The sequence below is a fragment of the Megascapheus bottae genome, chromosome 2 (assembly GCF_031878675.1).
Source record: "Megascapheus bottae isolate mThoBot1 chromosome 2, mThoBot2.hap1, whole genome shotgun sequence".
Lineage (NCBI taxonomy): Eukaryota > Metazoa > Chordata > Mammalia > Rodentia > Geomyidae > Megascapheus > Megascapheus bottae.
In genome coordinates this window covers 88,842,354-88,859,224 of record NC_143510.1, presented here as the reverse complement: position 1 = coordinate 88,859,224, position 16,871 = coordinate 88,842,354, and the positions used below count along the sequence as shown (strand labels likewise).

General features: G+C 51.3%; 1 protein-coding gene across 1 annotated transcript; it reads left to right on the top strand.

The window, feature by feature from the left end:
* The first annotated feature begins 975 nt into the window (after positions 1–975).
* Foxred2 (FAD dependent oxidoreductase domain containing 2) lies at positions 976–16,664 on the top strand. Its single transcript, XM_090354047.1, has 9 exons — positions 976–998; positions 1,118–2,404; positions 4,131–4,382; positions 6,311–6,580; positions 7,985–8,151; positions 8,441–8,606; positions 9,779–10,020; positions 11,014–11,184; positions 14,277–16,664. Exons 1-9 carry the CDS (start codon positions 976–978, stop codon positions 14,534–14,536), a joined length of 2,838 nt encoding a protein of 945 aa, XP_090210173.1. The 3' UTR covers positions 14,537–16,664.
* Positions 16,665–16,871: the final 207 nt, after the last annotated feature.

Genomic DNA, 16,871 nt, shown 5'->3' with positions numbered 1-16,871 from the left:
AGTTCAAAGCAAGTCCAAGCAGGAAAGTCCATGCGACTTACCTCCATTCAACAACCAGAAGTGTGGTGCTGCGGCTCAAGGTGGTAGAGCATTAGCCTTGAGTGAAGAGCTCAAGAATAACACGGAAGCCCTGGGTTAAGTCCCACAACCAACCTAAAAGGCATGGATGGGAAAAGATTGCTGCTCTTGAAGCCAACTTGCTTCAGAAGGGTCATCTGGGTGTTGTTTTCAAACTTGGCTTGAGCTGGTGACAAAATCCCAAGCCAGCAACCACAGACTCAAGTGCATAGCTGTTGGGTTCTGTGACTGTTGTGGACACTGGATCAATCCCTGCCACAAGACACACTGAGCTTCCTGAGCCTTCTACAGAATTACTGCTAGTTGTATAGTCAAGGAACAGGTGCAAATATGCAATTGACAAGAGTCAGTTTTGTTTTGTTTTGTTTTTTGCCAGTTTTGGGCTTGAGCTCAGGGCCTGAGCACTGTCCTTGTACTTTCTCAAGGCTAGAGCTCTACCGCTTGAGTCTCAGCACCACTTCTGGCTTTTTTTCTATATGTGGTACTAAGGAATCGAACCTAGGTCTTCATGCATGCGAGGCAAGCACTCTACCACTGGCCAAACTCCCAGCCCCACTTAGAGTCAGTTTTAATCAGGCCACACAGCAAGCAAAAGTGTACTGTACTTCGTTGTCAGGGTATTATGGAGAATGCAAACCGATGCTTAAGGAGTTTTTAATGAGTACAAAAAGTAGCCCTTAGAAGTGTGAAGTACCAAAGGGATCAGAATTCAAAGCACCTCTTGCCATTAGCTGAAGCAAGCAAGTAGAAATTACTATTAAGCTCTTTCTCTACAGTATTTTCCTCTCTTCCTCCATTTGTCTGTCCTGTATGAAAATACTCACAAACACTTAACACTTAAGCCTTTTTCAAAACAAAGCTCCGGTCGTTGTCTGCCCTTCCCCGGCACGGGGCCGCATGCCACCCTGGGGAGTCCGCTGGTCCGTTCACCGGCCTTCCTCCGGGTTTCCATGCCAGGCTTCCTTTTGCTGAGATCTGCAGCAAATGACATCACCCCCTAAGCGGACATTGGCCGCTCACCACGGAAACCTCTCCCGAGGTTCCATCCCACGCACCCAGAGAGCCGCATCTGCCCGCTCCGCTCCCGCTCCGCCGGGGCTGCAGCCTTCTCCCAGCCGCGGGGGAGAGCGCGCCACCCCTGGGCGCCCCCGGCCCAGGCCCAGGGTGCCGCGCCCCCTGCCATCGGGCGGGGCGGGGCGCGCAGTGTCGCAGGACCCCCCGCGCCCCACCACGGGCCTGGCTCCCAGCAGCCTGTGATCTGCCCAGCCCCGAGGTCTGAGCGACGCTGGGCCGTGCAGTGTGGCTGTGCGAAGAGAACGGCGGGCGGGCGGCCTGGGCGTCGCGCACGCGCAGACCACTGCTTCCGGAAAGCGCGCGGTGGTGGCAGGTGTGCTGGGCATCCCTCTCGCGCCACCCATTGGAGGGCGGGGTTCGGTGTGCCACGCCCCCTCCCGGCTCGCGGGGTGGGGGGCCCCCGAGGGTCGGGCACGGCCGGAGTCTGGTACCTTCAGCGCAGCCCGCGCGAGGTCCGGCGCCACACTGGGGAGCAGGTCCCGTCTTTCCCCGGGGTCTCCAGGGAGGGCTGTCCCCCCGCGGGAACGGAGCTCCTGCGGATGGCATGTAGGGGTCCAGAACTCCCGCGGGCCCCAGAGGCCGCCTGGAAAACACAGAGTCGGGGCGGAGGAGCTGCCCAGGCCCGGGGTCCCAGTGCTGGCCCGCGCGCCGCGCCTCCCGGGTCCCTCGCACCTCCCGAGGCGCGCAGCTGCCCCCAGGCCCTCGGCGGCATGGGCAGCGGCGGGAGGCGCCGCGCTGCCGCGGCCACGCTCTGGGCGCCCCTGGGGCTGCTCCTGATGCTGGCCCCGCAGCCGGCTCCGGGCTCCCGTCCGCACCGGGACTACTGCGTGCTGGGCGCGGGGCCCGCGGGCCTGCAGATGGCTTCCTTCCTGCAGCGCGCGGGCAGGGACTACGCGGTGTTCGAACGGGCGCCCGCGCCCGGCAGCTTCTTCACGCGCTACCCCCGGCACCGCAAGCTCATCAGCATCAACAAGCGCTTCACCGGCAAGGCCAACGCCGAGTTCAACCTCCGCCACGACTGGAACTCGCTGCTCAGCCCAGACCCCCGGCTTCTCTTTAGACACTACTCGCGTGCCTACTTCCCGGATGCCGGCGACATGGTGCGATACCTGCGGGACTTCGCCCACCTGCTGGGGCTCCACGTGCTCTACAACACCACCATTGCCCACGTCACTCTGGACAAGGACTCCCGAGCCTGGAATGGCCACTACTTTATCCTGACTGACCAGAAGGGCCAAGCATACCAGTGCAGGTAAATGAATCCGGCCGGGCTCAACCGCTGGGCAAGATCCCAAGCTCACCCGCGGACCCTGGGCAAGATCCCAAGAAGACACCCCTCGATGGGTGGGGAAATGTGGAGGAATGGGAGAAAATGGCCACTAAGGCCACACTACACTCTTTACTTGAACCTCAGTGCTGAAAGGTTCAACACAGGCACCATTTTCTCAGTCTTCTTAGAATGTGGAGGCTGAATAGTGCCAGAAGACCCTAGCCATTTCTTTCCTCCAGGCTTTCTCCGTCTTTAATATCGTCTTCCTATTCCCTCGTCTGCTTTGGGGTTGAGTACCAGGCATCAGTACAGCTTATGGATCCACCAAACTCTTCTAGAACACCCCTTGAACTAATATTTTCCAGAATACCTGCTGGGAAATGCTAGGTCAGGTGGCCAGTGAGCCTTAGGCAGTCCAGCGGGACTAAACCAGAGTGAGAGGCGCAACAAGGCAGCATCTCCAGTGACCAGTGTTGACTTGCTTTGCCTTCAGAGACAGCTTCAGCTTCTGTGTACCCCATACATGTTCCGTCTTCCCGAGGAACCTAAAGGACAGGGTTGTGATCTCAATTTGGTGAAAAACCTGAGCTTCAGAGAACTTGAATATACAGAAGATACTTGGGAGAGATGCTATTAAAACTATTGTGTTTCCCTTCATCCTTCTTGCCTCTCCCCTCCCTGGTCCCTAACCTTAGCACTGGCTTCAGGCAAGTGCTCAGCCAGACAGGGTTTATCTCCTGTCATGGAGGCACAGCATAACTCCTTGCCCATAGCGAAGGGGTCAGGCTCATTTGTACTCCTGCATTTTAGGTGGCTGTGCTACTAGGGAGAGCATTCATGTAGGACCTGAGCAGACAAAAGTCAGAAAAGATCTAAGAGGGCTTGAGTATGCCCTTCTTCAGAGCACTGGGTTCTACTCTGAAACCACCTTGTGGTCCATCCAGGATCCTACCAGCAGATTGCAGTCCCTACCAGACTAAAGAGCAAGTCTTTAGCATCAGACTCCTCAGATCTGGCTCTATGGCCATCCATTGCTCTGGGACTATGTCTCCTTACCTGTAAAGTGGCCATGGAACACCTACTTCAAAGTTGCTTTCCAGGCACCTGTGGCTCAAACATAATCATAGCTAATTAGGAGCATCTGAGGGTCTTGACTTGAAGAAGCCAGCCCAGGCAGTAACATCCATAAGTCTTAGCTGCAAAAAGCCAGCAAATTGCTAGTAATGGAGTTGTGTTTCAAGTCGTAGGGCACCATCCTTGATGGAAAAGCTAAGCAACAGTGCCCAGACCATGAGTTCAAGCTGCAGCACTAACACCTACGCTCCCCTCTCTTCACACACCCACCCCCCACACACACAAATTTATGCACAGATCGGTGCATGTGGAAAGCAAGTCAGAAAAAGATAGGAAGGCATCAAGCTCTCTTCTCATCACTGAGGCTGGACTTGGTCTGACTGCTATGTTCAAAGTTACATAACTTTCATAGAACCCAAAATGGATGTCCACATTTGGTAGAATAGTAATGAAGTATGAAGGAAAATGTATCTGCAGGACTGAGATTCATGGGAAGCAAGGCTGGGTACACTGGGCAAGGCCAGTAAATAGATTAGTAACGGAGGGAATGAGTGAATGAATGGTGTTTTCTTTTCAAAAGGACTTTTACAGCTGAGAGACTGAGCCATTTTTTTTCCTCTGTCCCCACCTGCAGTGTCCTCCTTGTAGCCACGGGTTTGTCAGTTCCCAACCAAGTAGACTTCCCTGGCTCCGAACTTGTGGAAGGTTATGAGTCTGTGTCCACAAACCCTGAGGACTTTGTGGGTCAGAACGTGCTGATCCTGGGCCATGGGAACTCCGCCTTCGAGACAGCAGAGAACATCTTGGGTGTCACAAACTTTGTCCACATGCTGAGCCGCTCCCGGGTGAGGCTGTCCTGGGCCACGCACTACGTCGGAGACGTCAGGTATGCCATATCCCTGCTTGTGTGTGCTGTGCCGTAAGCTCTCTATAGTTCACTTTCTGTTACTCTAAGAAAACACCTGCGACCCGGTAACTTTATAAGAAAGCAGATTTATTTAACACACAGTTTCAGAAGCTGAAAAGCCCAGACAGCGTGGTACTTATACCCACTGCTCACATCATTTCATGGCACATGTCAGCACAGTCCTTCCTCATGGTGACAGCAGCGCACGTGAGAGGAGACTGATCATATAGCAAGCTAGGAAGCCAAACACCTTTCTTTCATGGCAACCCTCTAGCTAGAACTAACCAGGGGCACCAGAACTGAGATGTGCTTTAATTGCATCCAAGGATCATGTCCACTACATTTCACTTATTTTGTTGGTTCGTTGGTTGGTCATGGGACTTGAATTCAGGCCTGGACGGTGTCCTTGAGTTTTTTCACTCAAGGCTGACACTCTACCACTTTGAGCCATGGCTCTACTTCTAGTTTTCTGGTGATTAATTGGAGATAAAAGTCTCCTGATTGTCTGGGAGTTTGGCCTAGTGGTAGAATGCTTGCCTAGCATGCGTGAAGACCTGAGTTCAATTCCTCGGTACCACATACATAGAAAAAGCTAGAAGTGCTGTGGCTCAAGTGTTAGAGCTCTAGCCTTGAGAAAGCCCAAGGTCAGTGCTTAGGCCTTGAGTTCAAGCCCCAGGACTAGCAAAAAAAAAAGTCTCCTGATTTTCCTGACTGTACTGTACTGACTTTGAACTATGATCCTCAGATCTCATCTTCCTAAGTAGCTAGGATGGTAGGTATGAGCCCAGTGCCAGCATAGGCTGTACCTCTTGGGTTTTTTTTTCAATTTTCATAAGTGTCTTAATAGTCACAAACTCTAGGAAACAATATATACAACCATGACCAAAATTACATGCAAGATTCTGGGAAGACTCTCCATTTTCTATTCCTTTATCTCCATAACTTTTTTTAATTAAAGAATTTATCAACATTGATTTTTACATTGTATTTCAAATGTCATGTTTAACAAACAAATGTTCAAGAAGGGAATCTCTATACAATCACTGGCATTTAGATTTTAGAACATAATTAAAATTAAGCTGAGGGTTTGTATGTCATAGGTACATATTAATGTATGTAATAAAACATGTCTAAAGAGTATATAGCCCATCATATATTTTTATGTCATTGTAGTTGTGTTTATATCTCCAAGTCCATGTCCATAACATTGGGTACCCAGATATTGAGTCATCGCTCTTATAAGGCTGTACCTCTTAAAGATCTGTTTCCAGCTAGGCGTGGTGGCTCACGCCTGTAATCCTAGCTACTCAGGAGGCTGAGATCTGAGGACTGAGATTCAAAGCCAGCCCAAGCACTTAAAAAGTTCGTGAGAGGGCAAGGAGTTTGGCCTAGTAGTAGAGTGCTTACCTAGAATGCAGGAAGACCCGGGTTTGATTCCTTGGTACCACACACATTAAAAAAAAAAAGCCAGAAGTGGTGCTGAGGCTCAAGTGGTAGAGCTCTAGCCTTGAGAAAGTCCAAGGACAGTGCTCAGGCCCTGAGCTCAAGCCCCAGGACTGGCAAAAAAAAAAAAAAAATCATTCATGAGACTCTTATCTCCAATTAATCACCAGAAAATTAATCACTGTTGCTCAAGGGGTGGGACAGTAGCTTTGAGCTGAACAGCTCAGGGACAGTGCCCAGACCCAGAGTTCAAGTCCCATAACCAATGGAAAAGAAAAAATAAATAAATAAAATCTATTTCTACCCTGGAGGACCAGGCTTTCAGCACATTGAAGAAAATACCATGCCCAAACCCAAGCCAGCCACACCTCCTCTAATGCCTTTCTGGTGTTTCTCAGCTGGACTTACCAGCCCTGCTCTGCCTCTCCCTCCTGTCCTCTCTTTACATACTCTTGGGAACCCAGAGCCATCAACAACGGGCTGCTGGACACCTACCAGCTGAAGTCCCTGGATGGGCTTCTCGAGTCAGACCTGGCAGACCTGGCCTTCGTGAAAGACCGCAAGGGCAAGTTCCACATCACCCTGAAGTATTTCCTGGAGGAAGCCAATGCCAGCCAGAGTGCCGACTCCGTCACCCTCCCCCAGGACGACAGCGACAACTTTGCCATGCGCGTGGCCTACGACCGAGTCATCCGCTGCCTGGGCTGGAAATTTGACTTCTCCATTTTCAACCAGTGAGTCCAGGGGGGTGGAAGAGAGGCAGGGTCTCCTAGCAAACCCCTTCTGGCCCTCCCTGGGGGGACAGGGCAGGCTGTCAGGTCAGCACCCAAACAAGTGCTGCTGCCTGGCCTCCCTCCCAGGACAGGAGCACCGCATCCATGTCAGGTCCTGGTTGGTCCTACAGCTCTGTGTCCTGGGGCAGCAGAGAGCTTCATCTGGGTTGAGAACTGAATGTGCTCTAAGGAAGACTGGCTAGCACAGGCTTGGGGCACCTGAGAGTGTGGAGACACCAAATCCAGAAGGTTCCTCTCCATGCTAGGCCGACTTCATGGAAATAGCTGTTCCTTTCTCATATGGTAAGAATTGTTAGAAGAAAGCTTGGGGGGCTGGGGGATGTGACCCAAGTAGTAGAAGGCCTGCCCAGCAGACACAGAACCCCAAGTTCAGCCCCTAGAGCTTGGGTCACACCCCCCAGCCTGGAAGGAAAATCTCATGGAAAATCTCATAGCTGGAAGTGGAGCTATGACTCAAGTGCTAGAGTGGCAACTTGAGCAAAAAAGCCAAGTAAGAGCATGAGGCTCTGGGTTCGAGCTCCAGGATCAACAGCACAAAAATAGAAGAGAAGAAAGCGCTTGGCACATACTATATGCACAATATGACATTAGTTGCTAAAGTTATTTGTGATTGTATTTTGCATGTAAGCGATTTTTGTGGTACTAAGTTTTGAACTCAGAGTCTCATGCTTTCTAGGTAGATGCTCCAGCACTTGAGCTGTGCTCAAGCCGTACCTCCAGCTCCTTTTTTATTTCATTTTGAAGAACAGCTATGAGGAGCCCTGTCTTTGTTATTGTTGCCTGGCTCCACGTTAAGCTAATGATTAGTCTCTGTCTAGTCACTAGTGTGCATTCTGACCAGAGAAGAGGTGGAACAGTGCCTGCGCAGACCCTTCTTTCCCAGCAATTGACAGCAGGTCCCAGACTTAGTCCACAGAGTAGCCTTGGGTCAGGCTTGAATTCCAGCTCTGTCTCTGACTTCGTGGTCTTTAACCTAAGCCTCAGTTACTTGGCCAGTAGAGATGAGTCTCCCCTCTTCCTGGGGTTAGCACTTATTCAGTACCAGACCTGATGCACAGCACCTGCTCTTTTTTTTTTTTTTTTTGGTCATGGGACTCCAACTCTGGGCCTGGGCTTTGTCCCTGAGCTCTTAAGCTCAAGGCTACCACCCTACCCCTTGAGCCACAGTGCCTCTTCCAGTTTTATGGTGATTAATTGGAGACAAGAGTCTCAGGGACTTTCTATTACCTGGCCTGGCTTTGAACCAAGATCCTCAGATTTCAACTTCCTGAGTAGCTAGGATTACAGGCATGAGCCACCACACGCAGCTAGCACCTGCTCCTCCTAACAGCCTTTCCATTCCAGGTCCCTCAGACTCTCCTCTGGGAGTGAGTTTGGCAAGAAGTACCCCTTGATTAGAGCCAGCTATGAGTCCAAAGGAAGCAGAGGTCTCTTTATCCTGGGGACTGCTAGCCACTCAGTAGACTACCGGAAATCTGCCGGGGGCTTCATCCATGGATTCCGATACACAGGTGAGCCCAGCTGAGAGGGATACTGTACCCACATAGAAATATTGTCATTTTCCTCAGGGCTTATAAATAGACACACTCCTGCTTTTCAGAAGCATTAAAAGGATCATTCTCAGTAGATAATTGTCATAAATTCTCTGTCCAGGCTGGGCACCAGTGGCACCAATGGGTACCACTGGCCCATTAGGCACAACTTTCATTGAGCCTTGCTCTCAAGGCTTGGGCCTTCCTCCCTGGTCAGCAAAGATGGTCTCTTAAGTGCTATGGCCCTACCTCCCTCTGGCCATCGCAGTGCGTGCCGTCCATCGGCTCCTGGAGCATCGCCACCATGGTGTCGCCTGGCCATCCACCCAGTACCCCATCACACAGCTGACCAGCTCCATCGTCCGGCGCGTGAACGAGGCTTCTGGGCTATACCAGATGTTTGGTGTACTGGCTGACATCATCCTGCTGAACGAGTGAGTCGCCTGGCACCTGCTTTCTCACACCCATATACCTGCATCTGCCCTTCTCTCCCTGGTCCGTGTGCCCAGGGGCAGGGTTCTTCATTTGCACAAAGCCAGCAAATGGGGTGGGATCGTAAAGGTCAGTGAAGTCCATAGCTTCTGCAGACCAGACAGTCCAGGTGAACGCAAGGTTTACCTCTTTTTTACTGTGTGCATCAGTCAAGACCTTTGCCTCTCTGATCATTTCTCCACTCCTCTCTAGAGCAGGGATGATAGTTTGGCATTGATTGGCAGCTTTGGCTCTAAGTAAGTGAGCAGTAGCAAGACTTCAGTCCTCAGCCAGGAGGACTGGAGGCCCCCAGGCTGGTCCTGGGCCTTCCTTTTCAGCAAACAATAAGCAGCCAATCACAGAGGACACAGCGTGATTGAGAAGGACAGGGTGCAGGGAGGGCTGGCTGAGGACTGGGGCAGGGCACAGCACGGCCTCATGCCAGCACACCAAATCCACATGTTCAGCCCACATACCTCTTTTACCCATGACACCCACTCTTTCGCACGGACACCCTACCTGTGGGTCAATCTGCCAGCTCTACCTTCAGACGTGTCCAGATCTACCAGCTTTTGCTGGGCCCTCTCTAGATCCACATCCTGGAACCTCCCACTGCACCTGTGAGTTCCTCAGCACAGCTGCCTGAGTGGCCCCTTTCAAGGGCAGTCACATGCTGCTGTGTCTCCCCCTCCTCTCCAGGGACCAGAGCTCCCTCCCAGCCTGTGAAGCCAAGGTCTCCCCTAGGAGTGGAGGGGGCTCCCTCACCCAGCGTTCCTCACTGCAGCCTTCTTCCTGGTCCTTCACACAGCCTTCCCTGGGCCCTCCCCTTCCTGGAGCCCCTGAGCCTGGTGCTGCTTCCCCCGAGAGGCCCCTGTAGGCTGCACAGAGCTTTCTGGAATCTGTCGTATGTTTGAGAATAAGCACAGATGTCAAACCTGAGCTATGCACAGCCGACTGGCCATGTTCCTAGAGCTGCTTGATTGACACTGTGGGAGGACTCCCCAATCCTGCTCCTCTCCCTCAGCCCTGCTCTTCTCCCCTTGCCCTGCTCCTCTCCTCCTCTGCCCTCTGCCCTGCATCTCTCCTCCTCTGCTCCACCTTCTTTCCCACACTAAGCCCTATGCTTGTCCCAAAGGAATGCCACAGCATTCGAGTACCTGGAGGAGTTCCCCGTGCAGATGCTGCCCCAACTGGAGACCCTCACAGGAAAGAAGGCACAGCATGGACTCTTCATCATCAACATGGAGTATGGCAAAAACTTCTCTGGGCCAGATAAGGATGTCTTCTTCTATGACCGGTCTGTGGGGCACATAGAAGATGCCTGGCAGTCTAACTTCCTCCACCCAGTCCTCTATTACTATGCACGCCTCCCCACGGGTGAGCTGCCCGCCCTCCCCCAGCACATGGCACTCCTGGGACCCCACACGAAAGTGCTCACACTGTTAAACCTCACGAAACCCCTTCATCTGACACAAGAAAACCCTGGGGACTCTTCCCAGAGATCAGCTAGAGACAGAAAGATCTTGTGATGTGCCCTGATTCTTGCCTGTGCTGTGCCCTGCATAGACCGCCCTGAGGCATTATAATTCCTAAGCACCTTATATGTAATAAAAGAGACAGTATAACAAGAAGGCTGAGCCCAGGGTGGGGGGGGGCAGGGAAAGGAATGAAATATTAGGAAGAGCAGGGCAAAGAACTGGATCTGGCTAGCGCAGCACAATACAGGAAAGCAGCAAAATTCCCTGCCTAGTCTTCCAGTGCTGTGTGTGATGTTGGGCCGTTAACCTCTCTGAGCCTCACTTTCTGGAGGTAAAAACAATAGTCACTTCACGTAGTCTTGGTGAGGGTAAATCTAACAACTCAGATTGGGTTGCTACCAGTCAGTACAGAGCCCAAGAACAGGAATTGTGCTTCAGAGCTGGCAGGGCACAGGCAGAGGAGGGGGTCCTGGAAGGGGTGTTCTCCAGGACAGAGGGATGGCAAGGCAGGTCTGCATTCAGCAGTGATGGCTACCCGCCAGAGTCTGCTTCCCAGTACAGAGGTGGTCAGATGTTGGCTCATGGGTCCTCAGCCCAGGTACCAGTGCAGGGGCTTGCACCTCTCCTTGGCAGCTTACCACAGCCACAGTAACCTTGATTAGAAAATCTCCACAGCTACTGGTCTCAGCACTGGCTGTGAAACCACAAGCCACAGGACTGCTTCCACTTCCTCACATTAGCACCAGGTACACAGAGTCAGCAGGCTGACCACCGAACCCCTGGCTGGAGCGCAGCAGAACCCTGGCAACATAGGGGAGACATCAAGTGCAGGACACGCAGCACTGCCCTGCAGTGTGGCCCGGGGCCTGCTCTCATCGCTCTCTCCCCACAGAACAGGACGTGCGCTTCCGCCCAGCACACTGGCCCCTGCCCCGGCCAGCGGCCATCCACCACATTGTGGAGGACTTCCTCACTGATTGGACCGCACCAGTCGGGCACATCCTCCCTCTGAGGCGCTTCCTGGAAAACTGTCTGAACACCGATTTACGGAGCTTCTATGCAGGTAACGTGACTACCAGAAAGGTAGGGAGACCGAGCCAGAGGTCTTGCGATGGGCAGAGAACCATTCCCTGCAGAGTTCTGGAACCTGAATGTGGACATCCAAGCCCCCAGGCTCCTGGAGCCAGCAGGGGGAGACTAGATGCTCAGCACACCTAAAAAGGCACAAGATTTTTTTTTTTCCCAAACAAATGGGAAAAAAAAAAAAAGTAAGGGAATTCCCACAGAGCAGTGCCAGGCCTGGCTACCTACTGACCACCTACACCTGTCAGAGAATTTTTTTTTTCTGTTGTAGGGCTTGAACTCTGGGCCTGGGCACTGTCCCTGAGCTCTTCAGCTCAAGGCTACCACTCTAACTCTTAAGCCACAGTGCCACTTCCAGGTTTCTGGAGATAGGAGTCTCATGACCTTTACATGCCCAGGCTGGCTTTGAGCCAAGATACTCAGATCTTAGCCTCCTGAGTAGCTAAGATTACAGGTGTGAACCACTGGCGCCCGGCAAGAAATTTTTTTAATGATTATTGACAGTGTATCTGTCAATATCTACATTTTGCCTAGCATACACAAGGCCCAGGGTTCCATGCACAGTAGAGCATTTGTCATGAGCATTAAAGCTCAAGAACAGCTCCCAAGCACAGAATTGAAACCCCAGGAAAAAAAATTCTGACAGCCATACCTAAAGCGGAACTAAGGAGAGAAGTAAAAACATCCTGGCGGGGCGGGGAGTTAATGCTAAAAATAAATAAAAAGACCAGGAAAGCAATTGATAAAAAGCTAAATTTTTGTCTTTTGATCCTCTAAAGATTTACAACATCCAATTCTTTCTTGTTCTATGGAGAAAATACTTGCTAATCACCTCCTGTGTAGTGTGTCTGGCACTGATCGTGTTGAGTTAGAGCCCGCCTCTGGCTAATTAGAGACTAAGTGTCCTGGGCTTCGCCTGTCTGCTTTGAAATGATGCTGTGTCCATTATGGGAGGTGGCTTGAAGCTATAGCTTACCGTGACCATCTCTATTTATACAAGTAACTCCCAGTAAGCTAAGCTGTCAACCTTCATCAGACGCTGGTTTATGATGTTACAGATGTGCCCTCAGCTCCAAAATGCCTACTTGAAGGTTTAAGGAGACCACAGCGCCAGTGTAGGTACATTCCCACCCAAAGTGCCTCTTGTCCCCTCAGGGACAAACCACAGGGCATGGCTGGCCCCGGCTGGGAAGAGCCTTCTCAGCAGAAAGCCAGCTGGCAGGACAGAGGTCTCCCCTTTGCCCTTGTGCCATTGTGCAGCTGTTAATTCTGGCCTCAGATTCTGCTGGACTTCTCCTCTCCCCATCCCCATGTTGTCTCCTTCCACCATCCCCAGGCCCTGCAGACATTACTAGAAAGTTGTGCTGGCCAAACAGTCCCCTTGTATTGCTGCTTTCCTCCCTCACACCTGCTATCTTCTTGGTCCTGCCAGAACCCTACATAGTAAGAGATTATAGTCGTGAGCCATTGATGTCAGTTCTCTAAGACACTTATCTCCACTAAACTGCCAAAAATAAAAAAATAAAATGCCAGAAGTGGGCCAGGAGTTTGACCTAGTGGTAGAGTGCTTGCCTAGCATTCATGAAGACTGAAGTTCGGTTCCTTGGTACCATATACATAGAAAAGCCAGAAGTGGTTCTGTGGCTTAAGTGGTAGAGAACTAGCCTTGAGAAAACCCATGAATGGTGCTCAAGCCCTGAGTTCAAACCCCAAGACTGGAGAAAAAAAAAAAAAGGCTGGAAGTGGAACTGTAGCTCAAGTGGTAGAATGCTAGTCTTGAGCAAAAGCTCAGGGAAAGCGCTCAGACCTTGAGGTCAAATCCCAACATTAAAGAAAGAAAAAGAGAGAGAGGAAGGAAGGAAGGAAGGAAGGACAGAAGGACTCCCCAAAAGTTGCTAAAGGACTCTGGCCAGGTTCCCCCCTTATATCTAACTCCCTCAACAAGACTGAGCTCAGTCTGGACTTATTGATACCAGTAATACCAGCTCTCAGGAGGTAGAAGCAGGATTGTGAGTTTGAGGCCAGCCTGGGCTATATGGGAATTAGCTGGAGGCAAACCTGGCCTCTATAATGAGACCCTGACTCAAAAAATAAATTGAGCCTGTATTTATGTCAAAGCCATATCTAACCCCTTCTCTGTGGAGGCTCTATTCCAAGATCCCCAGAACATGGCTAGGACTAAACCTTATACTGCAGCCTGCGGTGGGGTCAGGAAATCGCAGACCCTGTGATTACAACATGTTGCTGTCAGAGCACATTTCCTTTCTCTTTATTTCTTCCACCACACACATCATCGCACAAGCGCTGTGTCCATAACTCATGCAGTGTGACGTGCTGCAGAAAACCTGGCCTGAGTTCTTGCCCGTCTTCAGTTTCTCAGACACAGATGCTTCTTGTTCAGGGAGGCTTCTTCTTTCCTTCCTGAGTCTAGTCCTGACCCCCTTTCACTTCAGAGTCACTTTATGACTTTGCTTCCACATCACGGCTCTGGTGCAGAGTTTCCTTAGCACAAGTATGTGGGAATGAAGAGTTCAGGTAAGTTCTACCCAGTGGCCAGGTAGCCTGCGTGTGGACTTTGGCAAAGGGAAGAGCCCATTGACATCCTGGTAGCGTGGAGCAGGAAGGGATCAGTCCCAGCTCCGCACTCAGCACAGCTCACAGTGGGAAACATGGCCCTGCTTTCTATCCGGAGCTTCTCCTTTCACATTCTCAGCCCATGTTCGATTGTGGATCACTGAAACCATGGAAACCAAACCAGATCCATGGGGACCGCTGGCTAAAAGGCTTATGTGCACCTTCCCCATACCATCCTCACCCCCGCCCCCCAAAGGAATTATTTGTAGCCCTTGGGGTCCACCCTCTTCATGCCTTCCCTCTTCCCATGATTCCTGGTATGTCTCCATATTTTGAAATAACTAGGACACACTGTGGTTTTGTTACTGATCAGATCTAACCTGACATACCAGCTTCTTGCAGTGCTAGTTAAGGATTTACAGGTTTTCATTTTCTTTTTTTTCCCTGCACCTCTCCCTCCTCTCCCAGCCTGATTCCTCCTCTTTTGCCTTTGTATAGAATCCTGTTTCCTGTTCAGCCTAACACGCCAGAAGCTGCCCCCCTTCTGCCAGCTCGGGTACCTGCATATGCAGGGGTTGGCAAGCACTGAGAGCCTCCGGCAGCACGGTATGGACAGCAGGCTCCTGCAGGACTATGTCACCACGGGCCATCACCGGGAGGGCAGCAGCCAACTGCCTGGCAACCGTGGGCCTAGCCGTCACCCCCTGACTCCGGGGCCTCTGGTCCAGTCCCTTGACAGCAACAAGGAGGAACTCTGACTCTCATCTCTGGGGTGTGGAAGCTTTGTGTCTGCCCATCACAGGTGGGACCTGGGACCACTCAGCTCCCCATTGGGACTGCAGCAGAGCTAAACCAAGGGCAGGAAGGCTGGGGTGTGATCAGTTCCCTCTTGCTCTGGTTCCTGGTGGCCAGCAGAAGGGCATCCTCTGCCTCACTCTGCTTGCTCCCAGATCCACCTGCTCCTTTCCTCCTACTCTGCCTTCAGATGGGCCAGGGCTTTGCTGTGGAGTAGCTGAAACCTACCATTGTCCTCACAGGTTTGCAACAGCAAAGGCCTAGTCTCCTCAGTTTGACAGGCGTGAGGACAGGGGTCCTCAAACCCACTGCCCAGACCTTCCTGAGGTGCCTGGGCCTCAATGCCCCTGCACATTCCACTCCCTAGTCCACCTCACCCTCCCTGGCTACCAACTCAAACTGGCCTGGCTTATCAACCCAGCCTGGACGGCTGACCTTGATGACAAGGTAGAAACCAGAATCCTGGGGTCAGGCCACCTGATCTAAACCCATCCTCCCTAAGCTGTGCAGATCAGAATCTGCAGCCTCTGGATCCTCTGCCCTGCCCTCTGCCTCTGGATCTTCCTCTGCCCTCTGGCATCTTGAAGTGCACTTTGTTTAGGGAAGCTGCTGAGGTGTGTGACCATTGGTAAATTCAGTTCCTGCCCCTCTCACCTGCAGTCTCCACTCTCCCCTCAGGGTTTCAGGGTGTGACTGTTTGTGCAGAAGCCCTGAATTATAATTCAGATACTCCCAGGGATCACTCCCCCAGGGAGCATGCCCCTCCAACTCACTGATAAACTCAGAATCCCAGGGACCCTGGCTTTCCAGACTGGAAGCCCCTTCCTGGGACATCCCCTTCCCCTGGCTAGCTCCAAACACCCAGGGCCACCAGGCTGGCTAGTCATCACCCCTCCCCTACAGTAGCTTACTCTGTCTTTTCCAAAAAGTGGGGTGGTGCACACACATACACCCACACACGGCTCCTGGAGTTTGAACTTAGGCTTCAGTGCTGTCCCTGAGCTTTTTTGCTCAAGGCTACTGTTTAACCACTGAAGACACAGCTCCACTTCTGGCTTTTTGGTGGTTAATTGTAGGTAAGAGTCTCACAGACTGTCCTGCTCAGGCTGGCTTGGAACCATGATCCTCAGATCTATCGCAGCCTCCTGAGTAGTTAGGATGACAGGCAGGGAGCACTGGTACCTGACTTCGAGGCATTTTAATGAATCTTAATTAGGTCTGTGCCACAATATTGAATCCTGTCACACATCACCCACTAGTTTCTGAGGCTGGCTCAGCCACTTGTTCCAATTAAAATTCAAAGCTGGTAACAAGTAGCTGACTGACACCTAAGCATGTGACACCTGCTTTGCCTTCCTCCACCAAACGGTTCCTCCCATTAAAACATCAGTAGCCTGGCTTGATTTCAATACAGAGAATCCATTCGTGCAGTTGATAGAGGTGTCACCTTTGTTCCATTTTTCTAAATTTTAAATTAATAGTTGGTTCCAAATGGCTCCGTTTGCCAAGTCTCCATCTGGACAGCCTCTCCTAGCTGTTCCCCTCCTTCCACTGATCCCAACCTCTGGCCCCATTGCTTTAGCTCACCACTTCTGAGGCTGCCACACTCCTCTGCTGTGCTGGGTTCACATTTGCACTTGATTGCTTTGGTTCCTTTTTTGGGGAGTCTACACACACAGTAACAGAGCCGGTCCCTTCCAGCTGGACTCAGTTCCTCATTCCTCTCAGCTGAGCCCTGACTTCAGTCATTCCTTCTTTTTTTCTCCCTTATTTTTCATATTATAAAGTTATACACAAGTCAGTGTGGCCAGTGGCCAGAAGAAAAGGCAATGGTTATAGAGGGAAACAGGGCTGGGATACAGAAATGTGGTGGAGAACTTACTGAGCATGTGCAAGGTGCTGGATTTCATCCCCAGGAGCCCCCACCCCCACAAAAGAAATCATAAACCAATGGGAGAGACTACAGAACTAAGCCATACACAGTGGGAGACCATCTAAGATGTAATTTGGGGAAATTTTTTTTTCATTTTTAGATCCCTACTTGAAAAGTACATGTGAACTTTTCAAGCCATATATTTACATATGGATATGGATATGTGCACACACACACACACATATATATATGATGCTATATATATATATATAGCCAAAGAAAAGACTTTCCATTTAATAGAATGGTTCTTTATAGGAAAAGTGGGTTTTTTTGTGAGAGGGGTGTATGTGTGTGTGTGTTGGTCCTGAGGCTTCGGCTTTAACTCAGGGCCTTAATGCCATCCCTATGCTTTTTTGTTCAAGGCT

Bases quoted from the DNA above. Each gene is read 5' to 3' on its own strand.
- Foxred2 (XM_090354047.1), top strand. From the start codon at position 976: ATGCCACCCTGGGGAGTCCGCTG. The intron at 999-1,117 runs GTCCGTTCACCG...ACCTCTCCCGAG, and splicing joins CCACCCTGGGGAGTCCGCTG to GTTCCATCCCACGCACCCAG. The intron at 8,152-8,440 runs GTGAGCCCAGCT...TGGCCATCGCAG, and splicing joins CCATGGATTCCGATACACAG to TGCGTGCCGTCCATCGGCTC.